Consider the following 26,163-nt stretch of genomic DNA (forward strand, 5'->3'; position numbering starts at 1 on the left):
TCAGTGTGCCAATATAAATGTCTGCTAAATCAATAGGTACAGGTACACTTTCGTTAGTGACCTCCAGGTAAAAGCCAGCATGAGCCTGGACTCCAAGATGGTTGGATTTGGACCCCTGAGGTAAGCCCTGACTGCATCCAGGGAAGGGCAGGGTGGGCGTGGCAGTTGATGGCGGATGGTCAGGAAAAGTGACAGATCAAGCCCCATGAATGAGCTGTGTTAACAGAACCACCCATCCAAGAAAGGGGCACTCGCAGTATGACCCTCCAGCTTTCAGCCTTGCCTCTGACAGATGAGTGTCATCTGGGTATTTTTTACACGGTAGCCATAGGCTGATTTAAGGTTAGGAAATTGTTTCCAGAGTTTTAAATTATTTATATGCCCTTTGCATCCAAAGAGGACTTGGTAGCATTTCCTGAATTTTGTAACCTGCCTTTAGGTAATTGAAAGAGAAAAAATCAAATGTATGAGTGGGCCTTTTTAAATCTAACTTAGCAGCAAGGAAACTTGTGTAAAGGAATATTCCCAGCTACTTTTCTGTGAGAGGAGCAGCAAATTCAAACTTTAGCTTACGTTAGGTCTCATCTCAATACAGTCTTGCTGTAAGGCACCTGAAAGGCAAGCATAGAAACTTATAATAACAGTACTGAAAACGGGTGTGCATTTGAGATCTCTAAGGCTGACACACCACTTTAAATATTTAAATTATCTAATAAAATTTGCTCCAATGAACATCCTAAAACCGCATTTTCTGTATTGTGGGAAGTTGAGAGACCTCCTAGTTATGCTTTAGAGTAAGTAGGTAATTAGGAAGTGAGCATTTTTAGATCAGAGGGGAAATAAAACCTAACAACTATTAGCTGCAGTCTGCCAAATGTTCTCTGGCCGCTCTTCAGTAAAAGACATATATGCCTAAACCGTCCACAAAACCGACTTCAGACCTAACTTTCCCTTTCTGAAAAGCAGGGGCTTGCGTGCGTTCTGTTGATCAGCTTCCTCCCTGTCCCCCCCTCCCTCCCACCCCGCTGCTATCAGCAGTGCCCGCTGGCCTTGGGTTGGTGTGGAGGGTCAGGGAAGAACAGCTTGATCTGGATGGCTGAGGTCAGGGGACTACTTGAGAGAACACTGTAAAATACGGGCCATGTGCTGAGGTCCTGGGGCTGCAGTAAACAAGGAGTTGCTTTTATAGTGACCTAGGACGTGTGCAGAACCCATGTTAGAGGTTTTCATGGGTGTGAAAGGGCCAATACAGGCATTAGTAGTTGAAAACTTTGTCTGACTTTGCTACAATCTCCCTGCCCCCCCCCGAAAAAAAACTGCTTTTATTGTAGATTTTGAGATTTATCTTCCTGAGTCTTAATTAAAACTAACATTTAAAGTGAGTTAAACCCATCCTCTGAACATGAAGGAGGCTCGGTTCACACGATGGACCCTACACTCCGGGCTAGGCCATCCTTTATCATTATAAAATGCCATCCTAGAACTTTATGCAAATATTTTGTAAAACAGATATACTTCGGTAAATGGCTGGAGCCCTCAATTTTTTAGTTAGACTGTATCCTTCAACTTGCCTTCAAGTTTTCTGTTTATGTGTGTATATATATGTATCTGTGTATGTGTATAAAGCGGGGCAGCTTCTTCTGGATGCCTAAACTTAGAGCTGAAACGAGCAGAGATGACATAAGGCAAAATACAAACATAGACTTTATTAAATGCTGCTCAATCCCCCAGTGAAGATCTTCTATTACAAAACAGTTCTCCACACAACTGCAAGTTAAGAGCTTGGAATGGTACTCTGATAACAAAAGATGTGAGAAATACTTGACCAAGTAAAAACATACAAGACTTCTCTATAGTCAATTTTCTCAGAACTCTACAGAGGAAGCCGACTGCATTTCCTTTAAATAAAGCCAGGCAGTGACTGAGCACCCTGCGTCACCACAGTGCTGGCTCGCGGGGCTCAAAGGCTCGAAGCCTCCATCCCAGGGTCAGGAGGGACAGGAGGGAGGGCAGGGTGTGCGCCTGGAAGGGCTGCTTCCCGAGGAAGCGGAGGAATGGCTGAGGCAGGCTGAGTGGTCACCAGCGCTGCCTCCACTCTGGGGACTTGCAGGGGAAGGGGGACAGTCATGAAAATTTGGTTTACTTTCCCAGCTTTTATTTATATTTTGTGCTTTAAAAAGCCTGGAGATTTAAGTTTTTGCTCAAATTCCAGAGTAGTAATACCTCTAATGAAAGAAGGCTTAGGGTAGGTGATTCCCTCCATCCTATTTCTGGGAGAGACAGGAAAGGGAAAGGATTATACCTTAGTTTTATTTCAGGAAATACTCTCTTTCCTAGGATGTAACTAAGGTCTGCAGCAATGTGAAAAGCACATTATAAAAGGGAAAAATATACAGAGCAGACTATATCTATGTGCAACACAATCAAAAAAAAGAATTCAAGTCATAATTCTTAACCACTCCCATAATTATATCACTCATATTATAGATGATAAAGTTCATTCATTTCTGTGAAACTTCAGAAGTGACACAATAAATCAATGATTAGACAAAGGTTACAATATACTGTGGCCATGGAATAGCACAGGGCTATGTTTAGTCCATATATTTTTTCATTTATAGTTGCCAGAAAAAAATTGGCCTTTTAATTATACTGATGAGGTTTCACAATTTTTACATATTTCAAAAAAGTGTACAAAACTGCCTATCCAACAGAGGTGGCAGACTTTTCTTTATTCATCACTTGTATTGCTTAGAATACTGTGCATGTTGTAAGCACTGTTCTGCTTTTCTAGAGCTTTCTTTAGCTTTAGCTCCTCTAATTTTTTCCATAATTCTTCACGCTCCAATTCCTTCTTTTTCTCTCTGTAGATAAAACAAAATGTTTTGAATCAGAAACTTTTCAGAGCCTAAAGAACGCATTGTTCACCCATATTTCATTTAAGTCTCTCTACTAAAGTGAGGCCAGTTATCTGGAGCACCTAATTACTCCTCGTCACCCTCTCCTAAGTCTAATTACTACCTCAGTGCCTCTCCTGGACCAATCAGAAATTACTGCTTTCCCTCTTCTACATGGTATCACTAACACCACCATGACCACTAGATCCTTGGTGCTTTTTATGGTTGACAAAGTATTTTTTAATTTAAAAAATTTTCTTTTCAATTACCATTGACCTACAATATATTAGTTTCAGGTGTACAACATAGTGATTGCACATTTATGTAACTTATAAAGTGATCACCCCGTAAGTCTAGCACCTATCTGGCACCATACATAATTACTACAATATTACTGAATATATTCCTCATGCTGTCCTTTACATCCCTGTGACTGTTTTTATAACTGGCAATTTGCATTTCTTGATCCCTCCCCCTTTTTTAGTCCCCCAACCCCTCTCCCATCTGGCAATCATCAGTTGGTTTCTGTTTTGTTTGTTTTTTAGATTCCACATATAAGAAAAATCGTATGGTGTTTGTCTTTTTCTGACTTATTTCACTTAGCATAATACCCTCTAGGTCCATCCATACTGTCGCAAAAGGTAAGATTCCCTTCTTTCTTATGGCTGAGTAATATTCCATTGTATATGGCTGAGTAATATTCCATTGTATATATGTACCACTACTTTATCCATTCATCTATTGATGGACACTAGGTTGCTTCCATGTCTTGGCTATTGTACATAATGCTACAATGAACATAGGGGTGCATAGTATCTTTTTAAATTAACGTTTGGGATTTCTTCAGATATCCAGAAGTGGAATTGCCAGGTCATATGGTATTCTAGTTTTAATTTTTTGAGGAACCTCCATACAGTTTTCCAGTGTGCCTGCACCAATTTGCAATCCAACAAGTGCACAAGGGTTCCCTTTTCTCCACATCCTCGCCAATACTCATTGTTTGTTGATTTATTGATGATAGCCATTCTGACAGGTATGAGGTGGTACCTCATTGTGGCTTTAATTTGTATTTCCCTGATGATCAGTGATGTTGAGTATCTTTTCATGTGTTTGTTGGCCGTCTGTTATGTCCTCTTTGGAGAAACGTCTATTCAGGTCCTCTGCCCATTTTTTAATTGGATTTTTTTGGTGTTAAGTTGTATGAGTTCCTTATGTATTTTGAAAATTAACCCTTATTAGATGTATCACTGGCAAATATCCCATTCAGTAGGCTGTCTTTTTGTTTTGGTGATGGTTTCCTTTGCTGTGCAAAAACTTTTTAGTTTGACGTGATCCCACTTGCTTATTTTTCCTTTTGTTTTCCTGGCCCAAGGAGACAAATATCAAAAAAAAATACTACTAACTGCAATATCAAAGAGTTTACTCCCTGTTTTCTTCTAGGAGTTTTATGGTTTTGGGTCTTACATTTAAATCTTTAATCAATTTTGAGTTTACTCTTGTATATGGTATAAGAAAGTGGTCTAGTTTCATTTTTTTGCACGTTATCTGTCCAGTTTTTGCCAATCACTTATAGAAGAGACTGTGTTTACCCCACTGTATATTCTTACCTCCTTTGTCATAGAGTAACTGACCATATACATGTGGGTTTATTTCTGGGCTGTCTATTCTGTTCCACTAATTTACATTTTTAAGCAAGTACCATGCTGTTTTGATTACTATAGCCTTTGAAATATAGTTTGATATCAGTTAGCATAATACCTCCAACTTTGTTGTTCTTTCTCAAGAGTGCTTTGGCTATTTGGGGTCTTATGTGGTTCCATACAAATTTTAGGATTATGTGTTCTAGTTCCGTGAAAAATGCCATTGGTATTTTGATAGGGATTGCATTGAATCTGTAGCTAGCGTTGGGTAGAAAGGACATTTTCATGATGTTAATTCTTCCTATCCATGAGCATGGCATATGTTTCCATTTATCTGTACCTTCAATTTCTTCAGCATCTTATAATTTTCAGAGTCCACATCTTTTACATTGGTTAAATTTATTCCTAGATATTTTTTTGATGCAATTGTAAATGGGATTGTTTTCTTGATTTCTTTGATAGTTCACTATTTGTGTATAAAAATGCAACCAATTTCTGAATAATAATTTTTGTATCCTACTTTACTGAATTCATTTATCAGTTCTAATAGTTTTTTGGTGGAATCTTTAAGGTTCTCTATATAGTATCTTGTCATCTGCAAACAATGAGAGTTTTTCTTCCTTTCCAATTTGGATGCCTTTTATTTTTTCTTTTACTTGTCTGGCTAGTACTTAAATACTATTTTGGCTAAAAGTGGTGAAAAGTGGACATCTCTTGTTTCGGATCTTAAAGGCTTTAGCTTTTCACCAGAGTATGAGGTTAGCTGTGGGTTTGTCATATATAGTCTTTATTATGTTGAGATATGTTCCCTGTATCTGCACTTTGCTGAGAATTTTTATCATAAATGAATGTTGGATTTTGTCAACATTCTTTTTCTGCATCTGTCAATAAGATTTTTATCGTTCATTTTGTTTATATGGTGTATACCATGTTAACCGATTTCTAGATATTGAACCAGCCTTGCATCCCAGGAATAAATCCCACTTGATCATGGTATATGATCTTTTAAATTTATTTCTGAATTTTGTTTGCTAATATTTTGTTGAGGATTTTTTGTATTTAGGTTCATGAGGGATATTGGCTTATAATATTTTTTAATTTTTTTGGTAATGTCTTTGTCTGGTGGTGTTATCAGGATAATGGTGGCTTCATAAAATGAATTTGGGAGCCTTCCCACTTCTTTTTTTTGGAGTACTTTGAAAAATATAGGTGTTAATTTTTATTTGAATGTTTGGTTAAAATTCACCTGTGTAGCCATCTGGTCCAGAACTTTTGTTTGTTGTAAGTTTTTTGATTACTGATATGATTTTGTTAGTACTTATTGGTCTGTTCAGTTTTTTTACTTCTTCCTTTTTTTACTTCTTGGAAGTTGTTTCTAAGAATTTATCTATTTCTTCCAGGTTGTCCAATTTGTTGGCATATAATTGTTTGTAGTATTCTCTTATGAGCCTGTGTATTTCTGGGGTGTCAGTTGTCACTTTTCTTTCATTTGTAATTTTACTTATTTGGGCCTTCTCTCTTTTCTTGATGAGTCTGGCTAAAGGTTTATTATAAATTTTATTTAATTTTTCAAAGAACCAGCTCTTGGTTTCATTGATCTTTTCTTTAAAGACTTAGTTTGTTTTATTTCTGCTCTGATCTTTATTATTTCCTTCTCACTTTTCCAGTTCCTTTTGTTGTAAGGTTAGATTGTTTGAGATTTTTCTTGTTTTTTGAGTTAGGCCTGTATTGCTGTCAATTTCCATCTTAGAACTGTTTTGGCTGTGTCCCATAGATGCTGGGTCATTGTGTTTTCACTTTCATTTGACTCAAGGTATCTTTTGGTTTCCTCCCTGATCTCAGTGTCAACCCCGTCATTGTGTAGTAGCATGTTTTTAGCCTTTGTGTGTTTGTATGTTTTTTAGTTTTCTTCTGGTATTTTTTGATTTGTGGTTTCATGCCATTGTGGTATGATTTCAATTTCTAACTTATTGAGACTTAGTTTTTGGCCTAACATGTGGTCTATCCTTGAAAATGTTTCATGTACACTTGAAGAATGTATGTTCTGGTGCCTCTGGGTGAAATGCTCTAAAAATATCAATTAAATCTGTCATTTAAGGCCACAGTTTCCTTGTTGATTTGCTGTCTGATGTACCCATTGATGTCGACGGGGCGTTAAAATCCCAACCAGGACGGCATTACTGTCGTTATCTCCCTTTATGTCCATCAACATGCGCTTTATACACAGAGGGAGCTAAAAAACGTACACACATGTTAAGAAAGGAAGAACTATTAAGATTGTAATATTCAATATATACCAATAACAAAAGATGAATACATGTCACTTTTGACTTCTGCAATTACAAGAGGTGCTCAAAGTGGTTACCATCAGTGTAATTATAATAGTTTTTTCCTTTCTTAAAATGTGGATACATTTTTTGGCACCCTCTGTATTTAGCTGCTCCTACATTGGGTGTGTAGATGTTTAAAAGAGTTGTGTCCTCTTTTTGGATTGATTCCTTTATCATTATAAAATGCCATTCTTTGTCTCATTACAGACCTTGTTTTAATATCTAGTTTGTCAAAGTATTGCTACCCCCGTTTTCTTTTTGTTTCTATTTGCATGAAATATCTTTTCCATCACTTTACTTTCAGTCTGTGTGTGTTTTGATCTGAAATGGGTCTCCTATAAAGCAGCATTTTGCAGTCTTTTTTCTATCCATTCAGCTACCCTATGTTTTTTGGAGCATTTAGTTCATTTACATTGAATGATTGATAGGTATGCTTAGTTATTTCCATTTTATTGTTTTCTAATTGTTTTTATAGTTCTTCTCTGTTCCTTATTCTCTTGCTCGCTTCTCTTTGTATGTTGATGACTTTCTATAGTGTTGTTTGGATTCCTTTCTCTTTATTTCTTATGTATCTCTTGTAGATTTTTGGTTTGTGGTTACCATGTGCTTCTTATATACCAAGCTACGTTTATAGCAGTGTATTTTACGTTGATGGTCACTGAAGTTCAAACATACTCTAAAATCACTACAATTTTTACTCACCCTCTCCACGTTTATCATTTTTTTACTTCTTTTCTGTGGATATTTGTTGTTGTAATTACATATGCTCTTTTAACCATTGTACTAACTTTATATTTGGTTGATCCACTGCTTTTACTGTTTGCCTTTGTCAGGGAAAAATTTTTCTTTTCTATATTTTCTTACTCATATTTTTGATATTTTTAAGTCCCTTTAACAGTTCCTGTAATACTGCTTTAGTGTTGATGAATTGCTTTAGCTTTTTCTTGTCTGGGAAACTATCTTTCCATTGATTCTAAATGATAGCCTTGCTGGGTAATATTGGTTGTACATCTTTGCCTCATCACTTTGAATATTTTGTGCCATTACTTTCTGGCATGAAGTTTCGGTTGAGAAATTAGCTGCCAGTCTTAGGGGAGCACCCTTGTACATAACTAACTGCATTTCTTTTGCTACTTTAAAGATTCTTTGTCTTTAACCTGGTATTTGGTGTTTTAATCATGATGTGCCTTCGTTTGGTCCCTGGGTTCATCTTGTTCGGGATTCTCTGAGCTTCCTGGACTTGTATGTCTATTTCCTTTGCCAGGTTAAGGAAGTTTCCCATCATTCTTTTCTTCATGTAGGTTTTCAATTCCTTGTTCTCGCTCTTCTCCCACTGGTACCCCTATGACACGAACGTAATGTTATGTTGGTACACTTGATGATGTCCCAGAGGTCCATTCAACTATCCTTATTTTTTCGATTCTTTTTGCTGTTCAGATTGGGTGTTTTCTGCTACTTTGCTTCCAGATTGCTTATTTGATCCTCTGCTTCATCTAATCTGTTGTTGATTCCCTCTAATATATTCTTTATTTCAGTTATAGTCTTCATTTCTGACTGATTTTAATTTTCATTTTTTTCCCCTCTTTGTTGAAATCCTCAGTGAATTCATCTATTCTTTCCTCAGTGAATTCATCTATTCTTTCCTAAGTTTACTGAGCATCCTTATTACCAGTGTTTCGAACTCTGCATCTGGTAGCTTGCTTGCCTCCTTTTATTTGAGACAGGTTTCTTTGTGTCCTCATTTTGGTTGACTCCTGTGTGTCTCTCTGTGTTAGGTAGGTCTGCTATGTCTTGGCACGGTGACCTTATATAGTAGTTGTCCTGTAGGGCACAGTCTCCCTGGTCACCTGAGATGGGTGCCCCTTGTGTGGGTTGTGTGTCCTCCTGTTGTAGTTGAGCTTTGACTGCTGTTGGCAAGTCAGTGAGTGGGTTTTAATCCTCAGGCTGGCTGGTTGGCCATGACTACAGCAGATAGGCTGTTGTGTGGGGGCTGACCCCACAGACTAGGAGTCACTTTCACATGGCTCAGGTCCAGCTGAGTCCATCCTTTGGATGTGTCTTGTGGAGCTGGCTGGCTGGTGCTCTAGTGTGGTCTGAAGCGGGCCACTAGGTGTGTTGGTTCTGGAGCCTCTTTGGAGGGGCTCTGGTACAGGCTAATGTTGGCTGCTATTTGGAGCTACAAAGTGATCTGTTGTTGATTGCTGCTTGTGCTGGGCTTGGAGGCACTTGGAAAAGGCTATGCTGGGAACTGAGGCTGGATACTAGTAGTGCCGGGTTTGGGACTCTTTGACAGGAGTTACAATACAAGTTAAGACTGGTTGTTCATTGTGCCAGGCTTGGCATCATTTAGCAAGAGCAGAACAGCACACTGAGGTCAGCCACTGCTTGTTAGGAGTTTGTTTACCTTTGAGAAATTTTAGGAAAATTCTAAGCACAAGCCAAGGCACGCAGCTTGTGTGAAAAGCTGTTGGCGGTAAGTCCCATGGGCTGGAATTAGTCAGGTGAGTAGAACAATGTCGCACCGGCCAGTGCTTCCCCCCCTCAGACAGAGTGAGCTGCCTTGCCCTGAAGCTAGTCAATTCACTTCCACCTTGTGTGTCCCTGGTGCTCTGCACACTAGAGCCCAGAGTGCGTGAGTTGGTGAGTGAGCGAGTCCATGTGCAGGCCCATCAAGAGGATCTCCTGGGACTCCAGCAGCCCGCTGCTTCTCACAGCCGGATGCTATGGGGGCTCCTCTTCCTGGCGTGGGGCTGGGACCTGCCCATTGTGTGTCTGCACCCCTCCTCCTACCAGTCTTCTTGTGGCTTCTTTATAGCCTTAGTTATAGGACTTCTGTTTAGTTGGTCGTCAGGTGGTTCTTGATGGTTCTGTAATTTTGATGTGGTCGTGAGTGGTGAGCAGTGTTGCCCTACCTACTCCACCATCTTGACCAGAGTCTTGATAAAGTACTTCTATGTTCACTTTCTCACATACACCTCTTGTAGTTGCTAGAATAGTCACAATTTCTCTTTTACAGCTGGAAGGACTGGCCATGAGTTCAGTCTGGAGCCATTCCGGGTGGAATCCAAATACTTTGGTACCCTATTTCTAGCCACTAACCAGTCTGTACCTTACTATGTCTTGCCTCTTACATGTCAAATGAAAACTTCTGAGTTTGGGGTTTTTTGTTTTTTTTTAAGAGATGATTCAAACTTTAAATATTTTATATATTGTTTCAACTGCTTAATTTCAATTTTAAGGAAAACATTTCTGAATACGTTAGACTAAACTATTCTATATAGCTATAAGAATATGTAAAAAAACCATGGGCTTATAATTCTGCAATTACACACAATTTAAGGGGATTAAGGTGCTGAGTTATACAGACAGTAAGATATACTGATTATTCTTAGTCATGTAAAGCATACATTTTTTTTCAAATACAAGTTTCATATGACCCTAATCATCTTTTCTTTCCATTTGTTCTCGGGTTCAAACTACATACCTAATTTACATTCCTGCCTGGAAAGTACTATTTAAAAGAAATAATGCATTGAGTTAGTTATTGGTGGACTCAAATGGCCTTGAAGAATTATCCTTTCTCTACTTGCCACAAGAAAACCATTAGAAGGAACTTTTTCAAAATATATAGGCTTTTCCAAACAGAATAGGTAATGTACTTATTAGAAGTAAATGGTAGCTGTTATCCTCAAATGACGTGTGGGCACAGGTACAGCAGTTACTGCCCACTTTAAGTTTGAAATAGATGAGAAGTGATTTTTAGATTATTTACAAAATAGAAGTAATCACTAAGTCAAGTTTCTAAATGCTGATGTGTGCTGTCATTTATTCTCTAAAGTATATATTGCAAGGAACGAAATATTAACAGTATTGAGCCAGAGGCATATCATTATGTGAGTTCCCTCTTCCCAAAAGGAAACTATGCTAACTTTAAAAATACCACCTTGTTAAAATGTGCAGCTTAGAAACAAACTTGTGCAAGGAACATCTGTGAGCAAGTAAAGCTCACTGTGGAAGCCCATGTGGACAAAAAATGATTTTCGTACAAAATCAAATTGTATAAAATAGTATTTAAAATTTAGCGTAAATTGTATTTTACAATGCAGATGCTACCAGAATGATGAAGTCTAAGGCTCAGAATGAGATCAGCAGAGAGGACTTATGATCCATAGGAAAATCATTATAGAGACTTTCGAATCGTAGTGCTTAATGTAACCAACTTCTTAAACATTTTAACTTAGAGAAGATGCCTTATTATACTGACTCACATTCAACCTATAAATTTTAGATAACTTTGTAATTAAAAATATCAAATACCTTTGTCTTTCAGCTTTGTATGAGCTAGTAAGGTCATCAAAAAGCTTGCCATTCATTTCCATTAGGGTTTTCAGTACATTGTAGACCAGTGCTATAATGGTCCTAAAACGAAAATAAGCCAGTGCTGGGTTACTGATGCTACTAACAGACAGGAAATGTAACACTATCATCTAAAATGGGTTAAATGTTGGCTGATTCACTTAATCCATTTTAGAGATGATAAACTGAAATGCAAGAAGTTTAGTAATTTGCTCCAGGTCACACAGCCAGTGGTGGTAGAGTTGGTCTGATCCAAAATTCATGTCCTTCCCATGCTCAGATTTAACTCATTAAAAACGTTACCGTCACATCTGCTCTAGAATCTCAAACACCGAGTAACAGCAGCAATAAAAGAAAATGAAAAAGATCCAACTACCGTAACTTGTAAGCAGAAAAGTAGAAAGCAGGATTAGTATGTCGCAGAAGTTAGAATATATGCAATCTAAATATCACTGATAGAACCTTAAGCACTTCAGCTTCTCCCTGGCATAGTACTATCTGTAAAGGTGAGACTGTTACTGGCAGCAGGTCAACCCAACTTGGCATTTACAGTCGTTTGTGCATCCTCCACAGATGTTGGGTCGGTCTCCCCAACAGGGTCTGACCACTCACTGGTGCAGAACGTCACACCAGATAGTCTTACCTTCAGAGGGATTTATAATTTTAAATTGAAATTAAGAACATACAGACAAATTTATAACTTTACAAAGTGCAGAATAGAATAAAACTGTGATGTTAGCCTTGGAATAAGTTCCAAATATATATAGGTTTCACGTATGAGTTAGGAGATCAAATGACAAAAAGGTTAAAAGAGCAAATGACAAAAAGGTTAAAAAAACAAAAACCACAAGGAAAACACAACACAAAAGACACTTACGGATTCCAGTGTTCTTTGGAGATTTTGTATAAACTACCAAACATAATTGGCAGAATTTTATCAATATTCTCCTCAATCAAACTAAGAATATATTCATTATTCCAGAAGTACAATGCCCTTTCTGCAACCTAAAAAAGACATTTATAAATATGAAAACTAAAAGAGAAAAGAAATAATAATATAAAATAAAAATGGCTTCACTGAAAACATCATACCTGAAAATGAGAACTGGATACACACTTGGATATCTGCTTAAAAAGGGGCTCTTCAATTTTTTTGAACTGAGTTGGTTCAATGACATCTAAGATTTCTTCAATTTCTCCTAAAAACATCACCTAGGTTAAAAAAATTTTCTTTTAAGAAACATGAAAATTATATGATGTTAATATAGAAAAAAATGAGAAGGTTAATCTACAAATTACACATTGGACAAAAATGGTCTTGATAGCCATTCTACCAAATCTCTCTAATCCCCATAGAACAGCTCCTGCTCGGTAGCAGGGACAATAGAATCATGGTTTATAGCTGAGATTCAGAGTTCTAATAAAATGCACTATTTTTGTTGAACAAAACCCACCTCTTTCTGACTGCATGTTTTTGGCCAAAATTTTAGCAATCCTCTGATTACCTGCAAAAAAGAAAAGTTTAGCATGAATTAAGCAATGAAGCTGGTTAATCCCAGGAAATTTTTAATTGTTGTTATACCAATATTCATTATGAAGTAGATCCGTGTTATTTAATACCTAAGTACATCCCCAGACTTTCTGATCAGCTTTAAAGTGCCTTTGTACCAGATACTGTTGTAGATGCTAGGACACATTGAACAGAATGGATGGGGTCCCTGATTTTCACGAAACAGGGAGACCGATGTAAGTGATCAATTACACAAATAAATAAAATAATTTCAGTAGTAGTAAGTGCTACTACTAAGAAAATAAAGGAAAATATTATAATGACTGGTAAGGTGAGGGAGGTAGGTTATTTTATGGAGAAACTAAGGGACAGATAATTCCTGTTATTTAAACCATTATGAAGCACCAAAAAAAAAAAAAAAAAAAAAAGCCAGAAAGCCTCCCCATTTCAAAGCTAGCACAATTTTGATAACATTACAACAAAACAAGGAACCATGAATTTAAGTGAACATAGTTGTAAAAATTTGTATTAAACTGAATGTAACAGTATATTAACAGAACAATACTACCTGCCTAATTTTAACTTATTCCAGAAATTCCAGGATGGTTCAACTCATAGGTTGAGAGGGGGGGAAAACTGTATCTCAAAAGATTTTTAAGTTATTTGATATTTTGACTGACTTAGTAAGCTAGAACTAAAACGTATCAGAAACCACCAGCAATCATATAATGGTTTCTTAGAAATAGGCTGTAAAACTATCTGGGCCTGGTGCTTTTGTGGAAATAGATCTCTGACAGACTTTTAGGTTATTTTATAGTTATTGGTCTCATCCAATAACACTCTCCCCAATTTTATTTTGAATGAAGAACACTCATTCAAAATTAAATTGGGGAGAATACTGTTCTCCCCAATCCAGTAAGATGAAAAGGATTTGATGGATAATTTTGGAAAGGAATATCACAATTATACTTATTTGTCTAAATATACAGTAATTATACATTTTTATAATTTTAAAATAACACATACCATAAGAACACTTAAATATTAGTGAATAGGAAAAATTATTAAAATGAGTGGGAAAATTCAATATATGGTCCGATAAAATACATAAAAATCAATGCTTTTATAAAACTATCAATAATAATCAGATGAAAATAAGAAAAAGAATGCCTTTCATAACAAGAACTAATGTACATAAAACAAAATTTGCAAGAAATGTTTAAGATTTATATGAAGAAAATGGTAAAACTTTCGTGAATATCATGAAATACTACAAATAGGTGAGATTCAATATTGTACAGATACTATTTCTTCTATGCTTTATAAATTTAATAATTTTAACGAAATGTCAATTATTTTCTGAAATTAGAAACGTTTATCTTAAAATCCATAAATGTAAGCAGATAGCCAAATTTTTTTTGAGTGGGGAGGAGAATTAATGGAATGGAACTTATACTACTGATATCAGCAATTAAAACAAGATGGTATTACCATGGAAACTGACAGAAAAGATATATGAAATAGGAATATCTAGACAGAATCATGTATATATGAGGTTTAATGTATGACAAAGGTGACATTTCAGTTCCATGGGAAACAGATGAATTAGTCAATTTAAGTGGTGGTAGTTGGACTGGTGGCTCACCATTTAGAAAGAATGTAGCTCCTTTGGTAGGCAGACTCCTAAAATAATCTCCCATGATCTTTAGTTCCTGAATTTACACTCTTGTGTAATCCCTCCCTTAAGTGTGAGCGGGCTTAGTGACTTGGTTCTAACCAATAGAATGTGGTTAAAGGGACAGAATGTCACTTCCAGAGTAGGTTACAAAAGACGATGACTTTCATCTTACTAGTAGAGTCTAAAGCCTTCTTGTCTTGTAAGCATTGATAAAGCAGGCTGCTGTGTTGGAGAGGCCCACATGACAAGGAACTGAGGGTGGCCTCTGGCCAACAGCCAGCTAGGAACTGAGGCCCTCAGTCCAACAGCACTTGAGGAACTGAATTCTACCACAGCCACGTGAGCTTAGAAGTAGTTCCTTCCTCATCTGAACCGTTAGGTGAGACCTCAGCCCTGGACAACACCTCGATTGCAGCCTTGTAGGAAACCCTAAAGCAGAGGACATAGCCAAATCATGCTGGGCTTCCTGATTCACAGAAACTTTGAGATAATAGATATTGGTTGTTTTAAGCCACTAAATTTTGTGATAATTTGTTATTCAGGAATAGAAAACTAATATAGTTCCTTACCCTTGTCACACACAAATTTTGATTTCAAATAGTGTGCGTCGAATGGTGGCCCTTAAGAGGTATGTCTATATCCTAACCTCTAGAATCTATGAACATGACTTATTTGGAAAGTGGATCTTTACAGATAAAATTAAGCATGTCAAGATGATATCATCCTGGGTTATCAGGGTGGGACCTAAATCCAACGACAAGTGTCCTTATAAGAGACACACAGGAGACAGAAGAGGAGGCAGCAATGTGAGATTGGAGCGATGCAGCCACAAGCCAAGAACACCTGGAGACACCAGAAACTGGAAGAGGCAAGGAACGGAATCTCCCCTAGAGCATCTGGAGGGAGTGCAGCCCTGCTGACACCTTGATTTTGGACTTCTGGCCTTCAGAACTGTGAGAGAATAAATTTCTGTTACTTAAGCCACCAGGTTTGTGGTAATTGGTCATGGCAGCCCTAGGAAACAATTATAGATGGAATAAAATTTTTACAGGTAAAAACACTAAATCCATAAAACAACCAGAATATGATCTAGAATAGTTTTATAATCTCAAGGTAGATGTTTCTTAGCATGACAGCAAGGCCAGAAGCTATAATGACAAATAGATTCTACTACATAAATTTTTTTTTAATTCTTTAAGGCAGAGATTAAAAATTATATATTAAAAATTAAAATTAAAATTCCAAATGGATAAAAAAATTTGTAAAATAGGAAAAGGATTAAAAGGCAAAGGACACAGAAATATAAATAATCAATAACCACATAAAAGGGTGGCTCAATCCCTGTAATAAAAAAAAGCCAATTAAAATATTTCATACCCATTATGGAGTAGCAAAAATTTTTCAACTTAATATTCTGCATTGGCTTGGGTGAGGGAAAACAGGCACCTTTATACTCTGGATTAGAATATTGTTCAAACTTTTTGGAAGGCAACGTGGAATATGTTTAAATTTCCATGCACTCTTTGGCCCAGCAACATGATTTTAATTATTTGGTTTAAAAAAATTTGTATGCAGTAACTTTTTTTTTTTGGTGTACAGTTCTGAGGGGTTTTATACACACAAATTTTTTTGTAACCAATACCACAAACAGGACACAGGACAATTCAAACACCCTAAAACATCCCTTCACCAGCAATGTTTGTTAACAATGAAAGTTCAATAATTAAAGTGCCCATTAATGGAGGATTGATTAAATATGTTAGGGTAATCCACATAATGGAATCGGATGCTACCAATGAAAAAATGAAGCAGACTTATATGGAAAAATATCCACACTATATTGAGAGGAAAAAAACACCTGGTCAGCACTGTCTCACCATTTACTTAACCTACACATAAATGTACATATAGAAAAAGTTTTTAGAAATATATTCACCAATTTATATGGTTATTTCTAGGGGACAAGATTTCAAGAAACTTCCTTCACGTTGTGCTTTATGATTTGTATTGTGTGAACCAAATTAACACATTACTTTCATAAATAAAAGTAGCAATAAAGTAACATTTTAGAAAATAATTTCAATACAAGATGTAGGTACATAAAAATGTAATAAACTAGCCAAAGCTCTGACTTATTTAAAATTTGTAGGAAGCTTTCATATGAATGCCAGGTTTCTAGGAAATGAGTATTAAGGCTCAGACCCAAGTAACATGGCCATAATTTTGGTGCTGGAATGGCCTGTGGTAAAAACTACAAGGTCTTTTTCATCTACAGATCTTTATGAATTGAAAAATAGTTTTCTTTGTCACTTGGACATTAACCTTACTATCTCCTCATCCTTCTCCTAATTCCATTAACCTAACTCCCCTAAGCCCGGTGTCTGGCCATCATCCCTCTCCCTAGTCTTCTCTTTAAAAAAAAAATCACTCATCTTCCCTATCTGATAACCCCATATTAATTTAACATATTTAAATTATATCTGTTTACTACTGACCAAGCATGAACCATGACTCCCTATGTTATAGGTTTTCTTTGTCTCAACTCCAGTGAAAGTTATGGATTCCTATTAAGTTTAATCCACTTTAGAGATTTATGTGGTTACATGTAAATATTGTGCTGATAATTCTGATTGGTCTTTAAAAACTGTATTTACCTGTTTCCAGAATGAACTGCAAGTCTAAAAAGTCTAAAAACTCAAACTATCAGGGAGTGGAAAAAACGTATTTTATTCCTTTACACAAAGGTCAAATTACAGGGAGAATACTTAGTACATAAGTTTTCCAAGTGCCCTTAGGTGTGTCCTCAGAATGTTTATAATATAAAGAAAACTTATAGTTTAAATCCTTCAAACTCTTTGCTATTCTTCAAGAAGTCTTAAGTTTACATATTTAGATTTAGGATACCTAGAAAGCACTCTCAAAATACTTAGTTCACCAAGGTTAAAGTTTTGTTTTCAATGCTTTCATACTTTTCTATTTCTCCCTACCTTTTGTTTTTCTTGAATCTTCAATTTTCATTAATATTTTTATTTTCTCCTGAATCTTCTTATGATAGTCAAAGAGTAAACAGAGTTCAAATACTGAATTGCTATTCTGATTCATAAAGGAAACAACCTTTATTCCAAGATTAAATTACCAAAGGCAAGGAGATGTTTTCAATCCCTGTCATGCGGTTTATCATGCATAAGAGGGAAAATCCTATTTTTAAAGACAAAACTCAATGGAATAATTTTGAGACTTCCACAGTATGCTTTAATTTTAAAAGGTGAATGAAGATTGAAAGATTATCAGTGAAGATAATATGTATTATTATTTCACTGCAGCATTTGATCCTGTCACCACACATCTCAACTACTATATGTTAGTATTAATCTATATTTAAGTTATTCGAGACACATAACTCATGAGAACTTACCCTCCCCCAATCCTGTTCTTTGAATGCAGATTCACCTCACATTTCTTCTAAATCAGGGGTGTCCAAACTGCGGCCCACAATCCATTTTTTATTGGCCCGCAGCAAATTCCAAAAATATATTTAGTTTACTTAAATAAACCAGGTGAGGCAATACGTACTTCACCTCGAGTGAGTGGTCCGGCTGTTTGTGTATTTTATCGCATATGGCCCTTAGTGAAAAACGTTGAAAAAGTTTGGACACCCTTGCTCTAAATGATTAAAGTACATTAGTACTAATGTTTGGTAATTCTATAGTGATACATAACAGTATAAACAAAAGTACAATGAAATACTACAATGTAGACCAAAAGCATAAAAATAAATAGAACACTTACTGGTTCTGTTAGTGTTGTATCTTTCTCCAGGAACTGTACAACACAGTAGGCTAGCTAAAATGCAAGGGACAGTTTATAAATATCAGTGAGTGAAATGACATTTAGTGATGCAGGATTTTTATGTTTAACAAGAATGACTACCTCATTTTGATAAATTTTACTCTAGTTTAATCTCAATATACATAAAATATACTCACAATTGTGTGACTTTTTAACCTTGAAAGTAACTTATAGTTCAAAAAAGATGTTCTTTTTCCAGTAGTAACTTCTGTATATAAAGTTAATTGAAATAGGACTAGAGCTAACATTTTACTTTTTCAGCATGTTTCTACATTTTTGCCTTGCTGATATGTATTATTCTCTAAATATTAATAGAGACTTAACATGCTTCTCTAATTAGGTTATCACAGCTAAATGGAACATCCTACAGATTTGTGGGACTGAACATGACGTAGTTAATTAGGTCAAGGCTTGGACTATAAAAGAACTTGATATTATCTTTCCTATATCTACAGTTAATATGCATTGAGCTCATTTAATAACATTAAATATAATACTTTTACATTATAATAAAAATTTGCTTTGGGCAACTTACAAAGTAAATTCCATAATTATACTTAAAATTGCCACCTCAGTATTTCTCAGTTTCTCTGCCTTTATATCAGTCTTTGAAACAATCATTTGAAAATTTTCTGAAACTTACCTGAGCATGAAACAAAGCTAATCCTTTTGCAGTATGCATAGGAATAAGAACCTTCATTAGAAATTGTTTATGTTCTGCTTTCAGTGGCAATGCAAAGCCATTGATAATACTGGAGGGAAAAAAAGGCAGGGGGAAGGGTTAAGTAGTTACTATTATACTTTTAAAATAAAGTTATTATATCCACGAGTACACACGGAACATGCTCTGCTTCAATTATGGTGGTGAGTTACTTACTCATCTTCAAACTACTTTAGACAGGTTATTACTATAAAGTCTTTCCTGTAAGTTATTCAATGATCCCCAAAGAAAACTAAGACTGCCAGTTAATTTCCCGGTAAGCAATTTCTATATTCGTCTTTCCATAAAAGCCTATATTTCTATATTTGTTTTTCTATGAAAGCTTATCACTTTATTTATGCATTGTTGCTTTTATTTTTCCTCCCCAAAGCCACAGGAGAATAAATCACAATACTGTTAAGAATTGTCAATATTTTCTGAAGAGAATGGGTAGTTTCTCTTACTTTATTGAAGGATCTGAAATTAAGAAGTAGTTCTCTTTGTAATCATTCTCTAAATATTAATAGAGGAGACTGAAATCATTTTCTAATATGAATAGAGGGGTCTAAACTTCTCTCAAGTTAATATTGCTATGTGGTGAATAAGGAAGGCAAAATGTTTATGTAAACTAAAATCAAAGGCTGTAGATTCTTCTCTAACGAACAGATGGATTAAGAATGGTCTATGAAGCTCTGAACAAGAATTCTTGTAACTTCATCAAAGATTCACTATAGCTTATTTCATTTCTTCCCAATCAGATTCTATAAATTTGTGAGGCAGCCTGCCAAGATCAGGCATAAAACATGCTACAGCTTCAAAAGCAGTAAGCCTATTCTGAAACAGAAGTCTTAGAATGGCAGTACTTTAATATGCTACCCCCCTAAAAAGCTGTAAGAATTCAGTTGAGAAATGATGTTTTGTGTCCTATTTTAAACTTTAAAATATGAAATAATTTCTCCAACCATAGCTAAGATTTTAATACATAAAACAAAGTTACTTAATTTATTTTCTTTTAATGAGAATAATTTAATCTTTTTTCAATTTTTAAATTATTTTTTTCAGTTATTGTTGACATTCAGTATTATTTATATTAGTTTCAGGTGTACAGCATAGTGGTTCGACATTTATATAATTTAGTATCCACCTGGCACTATACATAGTTATTGCAACATTATTGATTATATTCTCTATGCTGTACTTTATATCCCCATGACTATTTTGGAACTACCAATTTGTATTTCTTAATCCCTTCACCTTTTTCACCCAACTCCCAAACCTCCTTCCCCTATAGCAACCATCAGTTTGTTCTCTGTGTCTGTCTATGAATGTTTGTGTTTTATTTGTTCATTTGTTCTTTAGATTCCACATATCTAAGTGAAATCACATAGTATTTGTCTTTCTCTGTCTGTCTTATTTCACTTAGCATAACACCCTCTTATCTAGGTCCATCCATGTTGTTGCAAATGGTTAAGATTTCATTCTTTTTCTTGCCAAGCAAAGTTACTTAATTCTTAAAAAGAACAAAAAAACTGACCTACCTTCCTAATATTTCAAGGAGCTCAGCAACACCATTGAAATGTTCTGTTTCATATATAAACCTGAATTTAAAATAGATATAATGAAAAATTAAACATCAGAAAACTAAACTGGGCAGGAAGGTAAAGAAATCAACACAAAGAACAACTATAAGAATAGCATAAGCATGCTGTAAGAATTCTTTGTAAACTATTTTACCCCAAATCAGTTACTTCTTAGTAATCTTATAAAAGGTCTATTTCCTTCTATACCAGATGCTTCAGAATGTTTCCTATTTAAACATACACTTTTGCTAAAATGTGCTATATGTTAAGATAACAGAATTTCACCTGGAATATTTTATTTTACCTAAAAATTTATGAGCAAGATGGGTTTTGTCAAGGGAATACTTTTCAAAATAGGAAACAACTATTCATAGGAAAATCCAAGAGAAAAGGATCCATATGCAATAAAGCCACTTTTATTCAGAATTTCTTTAAATCTAAACTATACAGGCGGCCTAATTTTCCAAGATTAGGATCACCAAGCAGGGAGTCAAACTCAAAAGACTACAGGACAGGGAAGTTTTCAGAGGCTGAGGTGGATTTAGGAGAGGATGACAGAACCTGAGGAAGATGCTCTCTCTAGAGGAGGCAGGGGCTATTACTCATCTCTAATTGTTACAATGTGGAAATGCTAGCCTAATTTTCTCAGATCTTCAATGAAAACAAACAAACGAAACTTGAAGTGTGGGTATTAAAATGAAACCTAATTTGAAGCAACTACTTAATAAACTATCATTTATAAAATAGTCAAAAATAGGCCCCCTATAAATTTAAGTAGCTTTATCAGAAAATCAAATGAAAGTACTTCCAAGTATTTATACAGAAATGTTTCAAACAAAAAGCTCAAAGAAATAGATAACTAGACAAATTCTCCTTTTCACAAGTCTTAAACATGAATAACATTGGTAGTATTACCTATTAAAAACTCTTCATTACCATTATCTACTTAGATGAAAGAAAAGTAGACTACAAATGTCTAAAACGTCAGATGCAATTAAATGATGTCTACAAAATAGGCTAAAAACGACTAGTTAAATTTATAGATGTCAGATATTAAAAATTAACTTAAAGGAACTGGAATAAAAAGAAAATATGAAAGGAAAGAAAGTGCTATATGTGAATATATGACCAATTTACCTGAGGAAAATGTTGTTAATTTGTTTTCTGATGAATGCTCTTAATCCAAGAAATTTCCCATAAATTCGATGCAGAACAGTCTTCAGAAAGTCACGTTCTCTGGGATCTTCACTATCAAAAAGCTCCAGGAGCTTTAAAAAAAATCTGAGAAATTACTTTTTAAAAATAATTGAGCTAAAACTTCACTTTAATATTGATTTTAAGATAACCCATGAAATCTCTAAAAAAAATTTTTAATTCTGCCTTAGATTGATTTTATTATTGCTAAATAGTGAAGCTAAAGAAAAGCTTAGGGATATTCCTTTACTTATTTCAAAAAATGACAATAAATAATATAAACACTTCAAAAAGTTGTTTTTTTTTGCCTTGCCACTCATTTTAAAATTCTGTCCTACTCTTGACTACTAAACATGGCCCATAACTCTAGAATATTGAAATTTGAGAGATTTTTTTAATGCTTTCTGATAGTCAAAATTAAATGTAAAACCTTAAACTTGTAGATTGCAAGTTACTAAATAAATGAAGTTTAAAACAATACATGTGCAAATGCGTATTTCCAATTTACTAGAAAGATTTATACAAACCAAGGCTGCTTTTTTGTGATTTTACAATAAAAAAATTCAGTCACCATGCCAACGGCTCAAAAATTAATATTTAGGGCCGGCCCGGTGGCTCAGGTGGTTAGAGCTCCATGCTCCTAACTCTGAAGGCTGCCAGTTCAATTCCCACATGGGCCAGTGGGCTCTCAACTACAAGGTGGCGAGTTCAATTCCTCGAGCCCTGCAAGGGATGGTGGGCTCTGCCCCCTGCAACTAAGATTGAACATGGCATCTTGAGCTGAGCTGCCTTCCAGATGGCTCAGTTGGTTGGAGCGCGGGCTCTCAACCACAAGGTTGCCTGTTTGATTCCTCGACTTCCCCAGGGGATGGTGGGCTGTGCCCCCTGCAACTAACAATGGCAACTGGACCTGGAGCTGAGTCGTGCCCTCCACAACTAAGACTGAAAGGACAACAACTTGACTTGGAAAAAAGTCCTGGAAGTACACACTGTTCCCCAATAAAGTCCTGTTCCCCTTCCCCAATAAAATCTTAAAAAAAAAAAATTAATATTTAGTTAACAGGATAAACTACTGGCAGATACATGCTAATAAGGTGGAAATCATTCTTGAAGTAACACTGAAATAAAAGATGAGACCACAGATTTTGATTTAAAGTCAGCTTAGCAAATGGAGAAAAAATTTTCAACCAGTTCAAATTGGCCAAATTAGCCTTTTCCTCTACCTCTACAGAACTCTTCAGCAAAGGCAGGATAAAGAGATCTTTGAAAAATTTAAAGTCAAAACCTCAAATTTCTATTTTAAAATGGTAAAGAAACTGAGGATTACTGTAGGATTACTGTATTTTAAAACAAAACATTGGAGTTCCTTAGGAAGAATAAAATATCTCAATAGAATATAATTCCAGATGAAGTCATCTAGGAATTTTATGTTCTGTACTTTGGTACTGATAATTACAGTCAAGAGGGCAAGCTCTGAACCTCATCCAGAGTTCTTTTTCCATTCTGTCTTGAATTACATGTAATTGTTTACATGTGTATCTCTTCTACTAGAGTGGATATTTTTTGAGACTAGTGATGACTTCAGTCATATTTATGTCCCCCTAAACAAGTGTCTTGCTTTTAGTTTGCGTTCTCTGTGAGGTTATGAAAGTACTGTGTGAAGCTGCAGTAAAATCGTCCATGGAACATGAGAATTTGCCTAATAAATTCAGTTCAAATTATTCTAGTTAAAAATGACTAAACTACTCACTTAAGACACTCATATCCATCCACGTGTCTGACGTTAGGTTTACTTGGAAGACAGGCTTTCAAGTTAATAAAAGGGGCCCTTAATTAAGGTCATCCTCTCTAATTCAAGAACAAATAAAATTTAATACAAGTTGATCCTCAGGGAAAAAATTTAGAGAATAGTTATTAGCTAAGTATCAAATCTATTTAAAGAAATCTATTCTGAAATATTGTAACCTAAATAAAATACTCTATTTAGATATATAATATTAACATAATGAAACAAAACTAGTACTCAGGAAACTATTTCTTATTCTGGCTCTGATACTTTTATGTAACTGCTTTTAAGGGTAATACCTGTAAGCCTGTCTCTTCAACAATAAAATTAGAAGAGTTGAAACCAATTATTCTTTTTTTTCTAAGAGAAGGTCAGAGAGTAGTTTAAATCCTGATTGTGCCATGTACTACCTGTGTGATTTTGGACATAGTCTAGCTCTTTACATAAGGACAGTGCCTGGCACATAAAAAGCACTCAATAATTCTTAGCTTCCTTCTTTCTTCTGAAATCCTTTGATTTTGAATATTACCTGAAACTATACAGTTGTTTTCTTCTCTTGGAAAAAATGAATGTCCAAATTTATACCTTACATTTTTCTCTTGTATTTCTAAGCCTTAAAACTTACCAGCTAATCAAATAATTTCAACATAGAAAAGTTGAGAATTCCTATACATACTATTAAAACAATACACTAAAAATACCTCAGAGAAGTGATCCATGAAAGCAGTCATACAGACTGCTAAAAAAAGTTATTGGACCTTGGCTTCTCAGCTAACTCAGGAATTTAGAGTAGAAGGTGGAAAAGGGCCCCATCCTACCAATTTGCTTCTTGTTTCCCCTCAAATCCATCAGCTGAAACACCTCAAGCTTCAGACCGAGAAAGCACTAGAATTGTTCCCCCCAACCTATTATCCTAAATACAATTTAATGGGCATTACTAGAGTTCCTTAATATACTGTATTCCTTCTGTAGCACACAAGAACTATAGAAGGAAATATATATTCATTTGCAATTATCAAAATAGCATAGTTCCATTTAATCTGCTTTTTACTTGTGATTGAAATGTACATTTTACTAACACACTTAATATTCCTTCATTGTTTATGAAGAGCTACTTGTTCTTGAGAATGTTCTTCGTTTATCAACACATTCACAGGAACCAGTGAGAATACTTTATGAGGTCAAGGATAGTTACAAACGACCAATAATGAACTCCAAATATGTGGAACTCATGTCTGCAGAATCTTTCTTTATAGGGGACACAGTATATGTGACAGAGTAGGGAAGGTCCTTGTACTAATTTTAATCCTGGCCCTCAGCACTGGGTTCATCACTACCTGTTCACCTACCTTCTACCTTTCTTTAAAATGCAAATAACTAGAAGAGAGCATCAAATTCCTAATGAGACCTTACATACTGATAAGCATCTCAAAAGAGAAAATGGACCTAGAAAGATTTGATCTACTTCACAATTCAGTCCATGGCAAGCCAATTCCAGATATTTAAAATGAAGCTTTTAAAGTTAGTTAAAAAGATTTTGAAAATAAAAATGAACACATTCTGAGAAATTAATTTTGAGTATATAGGTTCCAAAAATAACAGCTAATAACCAATTTATAAAAAGAAGGAAGGTATCACATATGTTTAACTCTATTTCCTTTTCTTAAAGATCTCCTTTTATCTGTGGTGTAGATTCCTAGGGTGGGAAGGAAAGGGGAAGGGAATTGATACTTGATAACAGGAAAGGAGCCTAAAGCCTAAACTCCTAACAATGATTCCATTGCCATTTTTTCCCTCTGTCATTTCAGTCACAATGCTTAAAACAATGCTTGATCAAATTCAAGATCAAAGGCTTAAAATTTTAAAAAAGTTTACCCAAAGATTGAAAGTCATACCAAATTTTCTCAGATATTGCAGAAAGGCTTGCTTTTCTGGTCCTTATAAAATAACCGAGAAGCCAGGATTGGATTGGATAATTTGATTGACTTCATGAGAATCTCACCCTTGATTAAAAATACTCTTGTATTCTCAAAGCTACTTCACATTTATCCTAATTGTCTAGCAAGAATACTAAGTGCTGTTAAATTGAAACAAACCATTTAAATTTGAAAGACTATTTTAATCACAAGTTAAGAAATCAGTGCTAAGATAAATATTGAGAAAAGTTAAGGGGCCGGCCCAATGGCTCAGGCAATTGGAGCTCTGTGCTCCTAACGCTGAAGGCTGCCAGTTCGATTCCCACACGGGCCAGTGGGCTCTCAACCACAAGGTTGCGGGTTCGACTCCTGGACTCCCACAAGGGATGGTGGGCTGCGCCCCCTGCAACTAACAATGGCAACTGGACCTGGAGCTGAGCTGCGCCCTCCACAACTACAATTGAAAGGACAACAGCTTGACTGGGAAAAAATCCTGGAAGTACACACTGTTCCCCAATAAAGTCCTGTTCCCCTGCCCCAATAAAATCTTATAAAAAAAAAAAAATGTAAGACCTAAGAATTCCTTACCTGTTGTACAAATTTCTGATCAATGTATCGCTTTGCAATACTAGGCTGGAAATCAGGGCTCTCCAAAAATCTTAAGAAGAATTCATACACCAACTATGAAAGAAAATAAAATGAAAGCTAAGATGATGCTTATAAAATG

The 26,163-nt window shown here is 35.5% G+C and overlaps 1 protein-coding gene across 1 annotated transcript in view; it reads right to left on the reverse strand.

Moving 5' to 3' along the window:
• Nucleotides 1-1,691: 1,691 nt before the first annotated feature.
• The window catches only part of PPP2R5A (protein phosphatase 2 regulatory subunit B'alpha), a 57,330-nt gene continuing 32,858 nt past the window's right edge, over nucleotides 1,692-26,163 (reverse strand). The window contains exons 4-13 of the mRNA XM_019738049.2: nucleotides 26,025-26,117; nucleotides 21,678-21,808; nucleotides 20,499-20,558; nucleotides 18,904-19,012; nucleotides 18,201-18,254; nucleotides 12,678-12,728; nucleotides 12,316-12,435; nucleotides 12,101-12,228; nucleotides 11,185-11,286; nucleotides 1,692-2,864 (exon numbers count right to left, since the gene is read on the reverse strand). Coding sequence (XP_019593608.1) covers nucleotides 2,732-2,864; nucleotides 11,185-11,286; nucleotides 12,101-12,228; nucleotides 12,316-12,435; nucleotides 12,678-12,728; nucleotides 18,201-18,254; nucleotides 18,904-19,012; nucleotides 20,499-20,558; nucleotides 21,678-21,808; nucleotides 26,025-26,117 — 981 coding nt within the window. The 3' untranslated portion in view covers nucleotides 1,692-2,731. The remainder of the gene's footprint in view (nucleotides 2,865-11,184; nucleotides 11,287-12,100; nucleotides 12,229-12,315; nucleotides 12,436-12,677; nucleotides 12,729-18,200; nucleotides 18,255-18,903; nucleotides 19,013-20,498; nucleotides 20,559-21,677; nucleotides 21,809-26,024; nucleotides 26,118-26,163) is intronic.

The sequence above is a fragment of the Rhinolophus sinicus genome, linkage group LG17, assembly GCF_036562045.2.
Source record: "Rhinolophus sinicus isolate RSC01 linkage group LG17, ASM3656204v1, whole genome shotgun sequence".
NCBI lineage: Eukaryota > Metazoa > Chordata > Mammalia > Chiroptera > Rhinolophidae > Rhinolophus > Rhinolophus sinicus.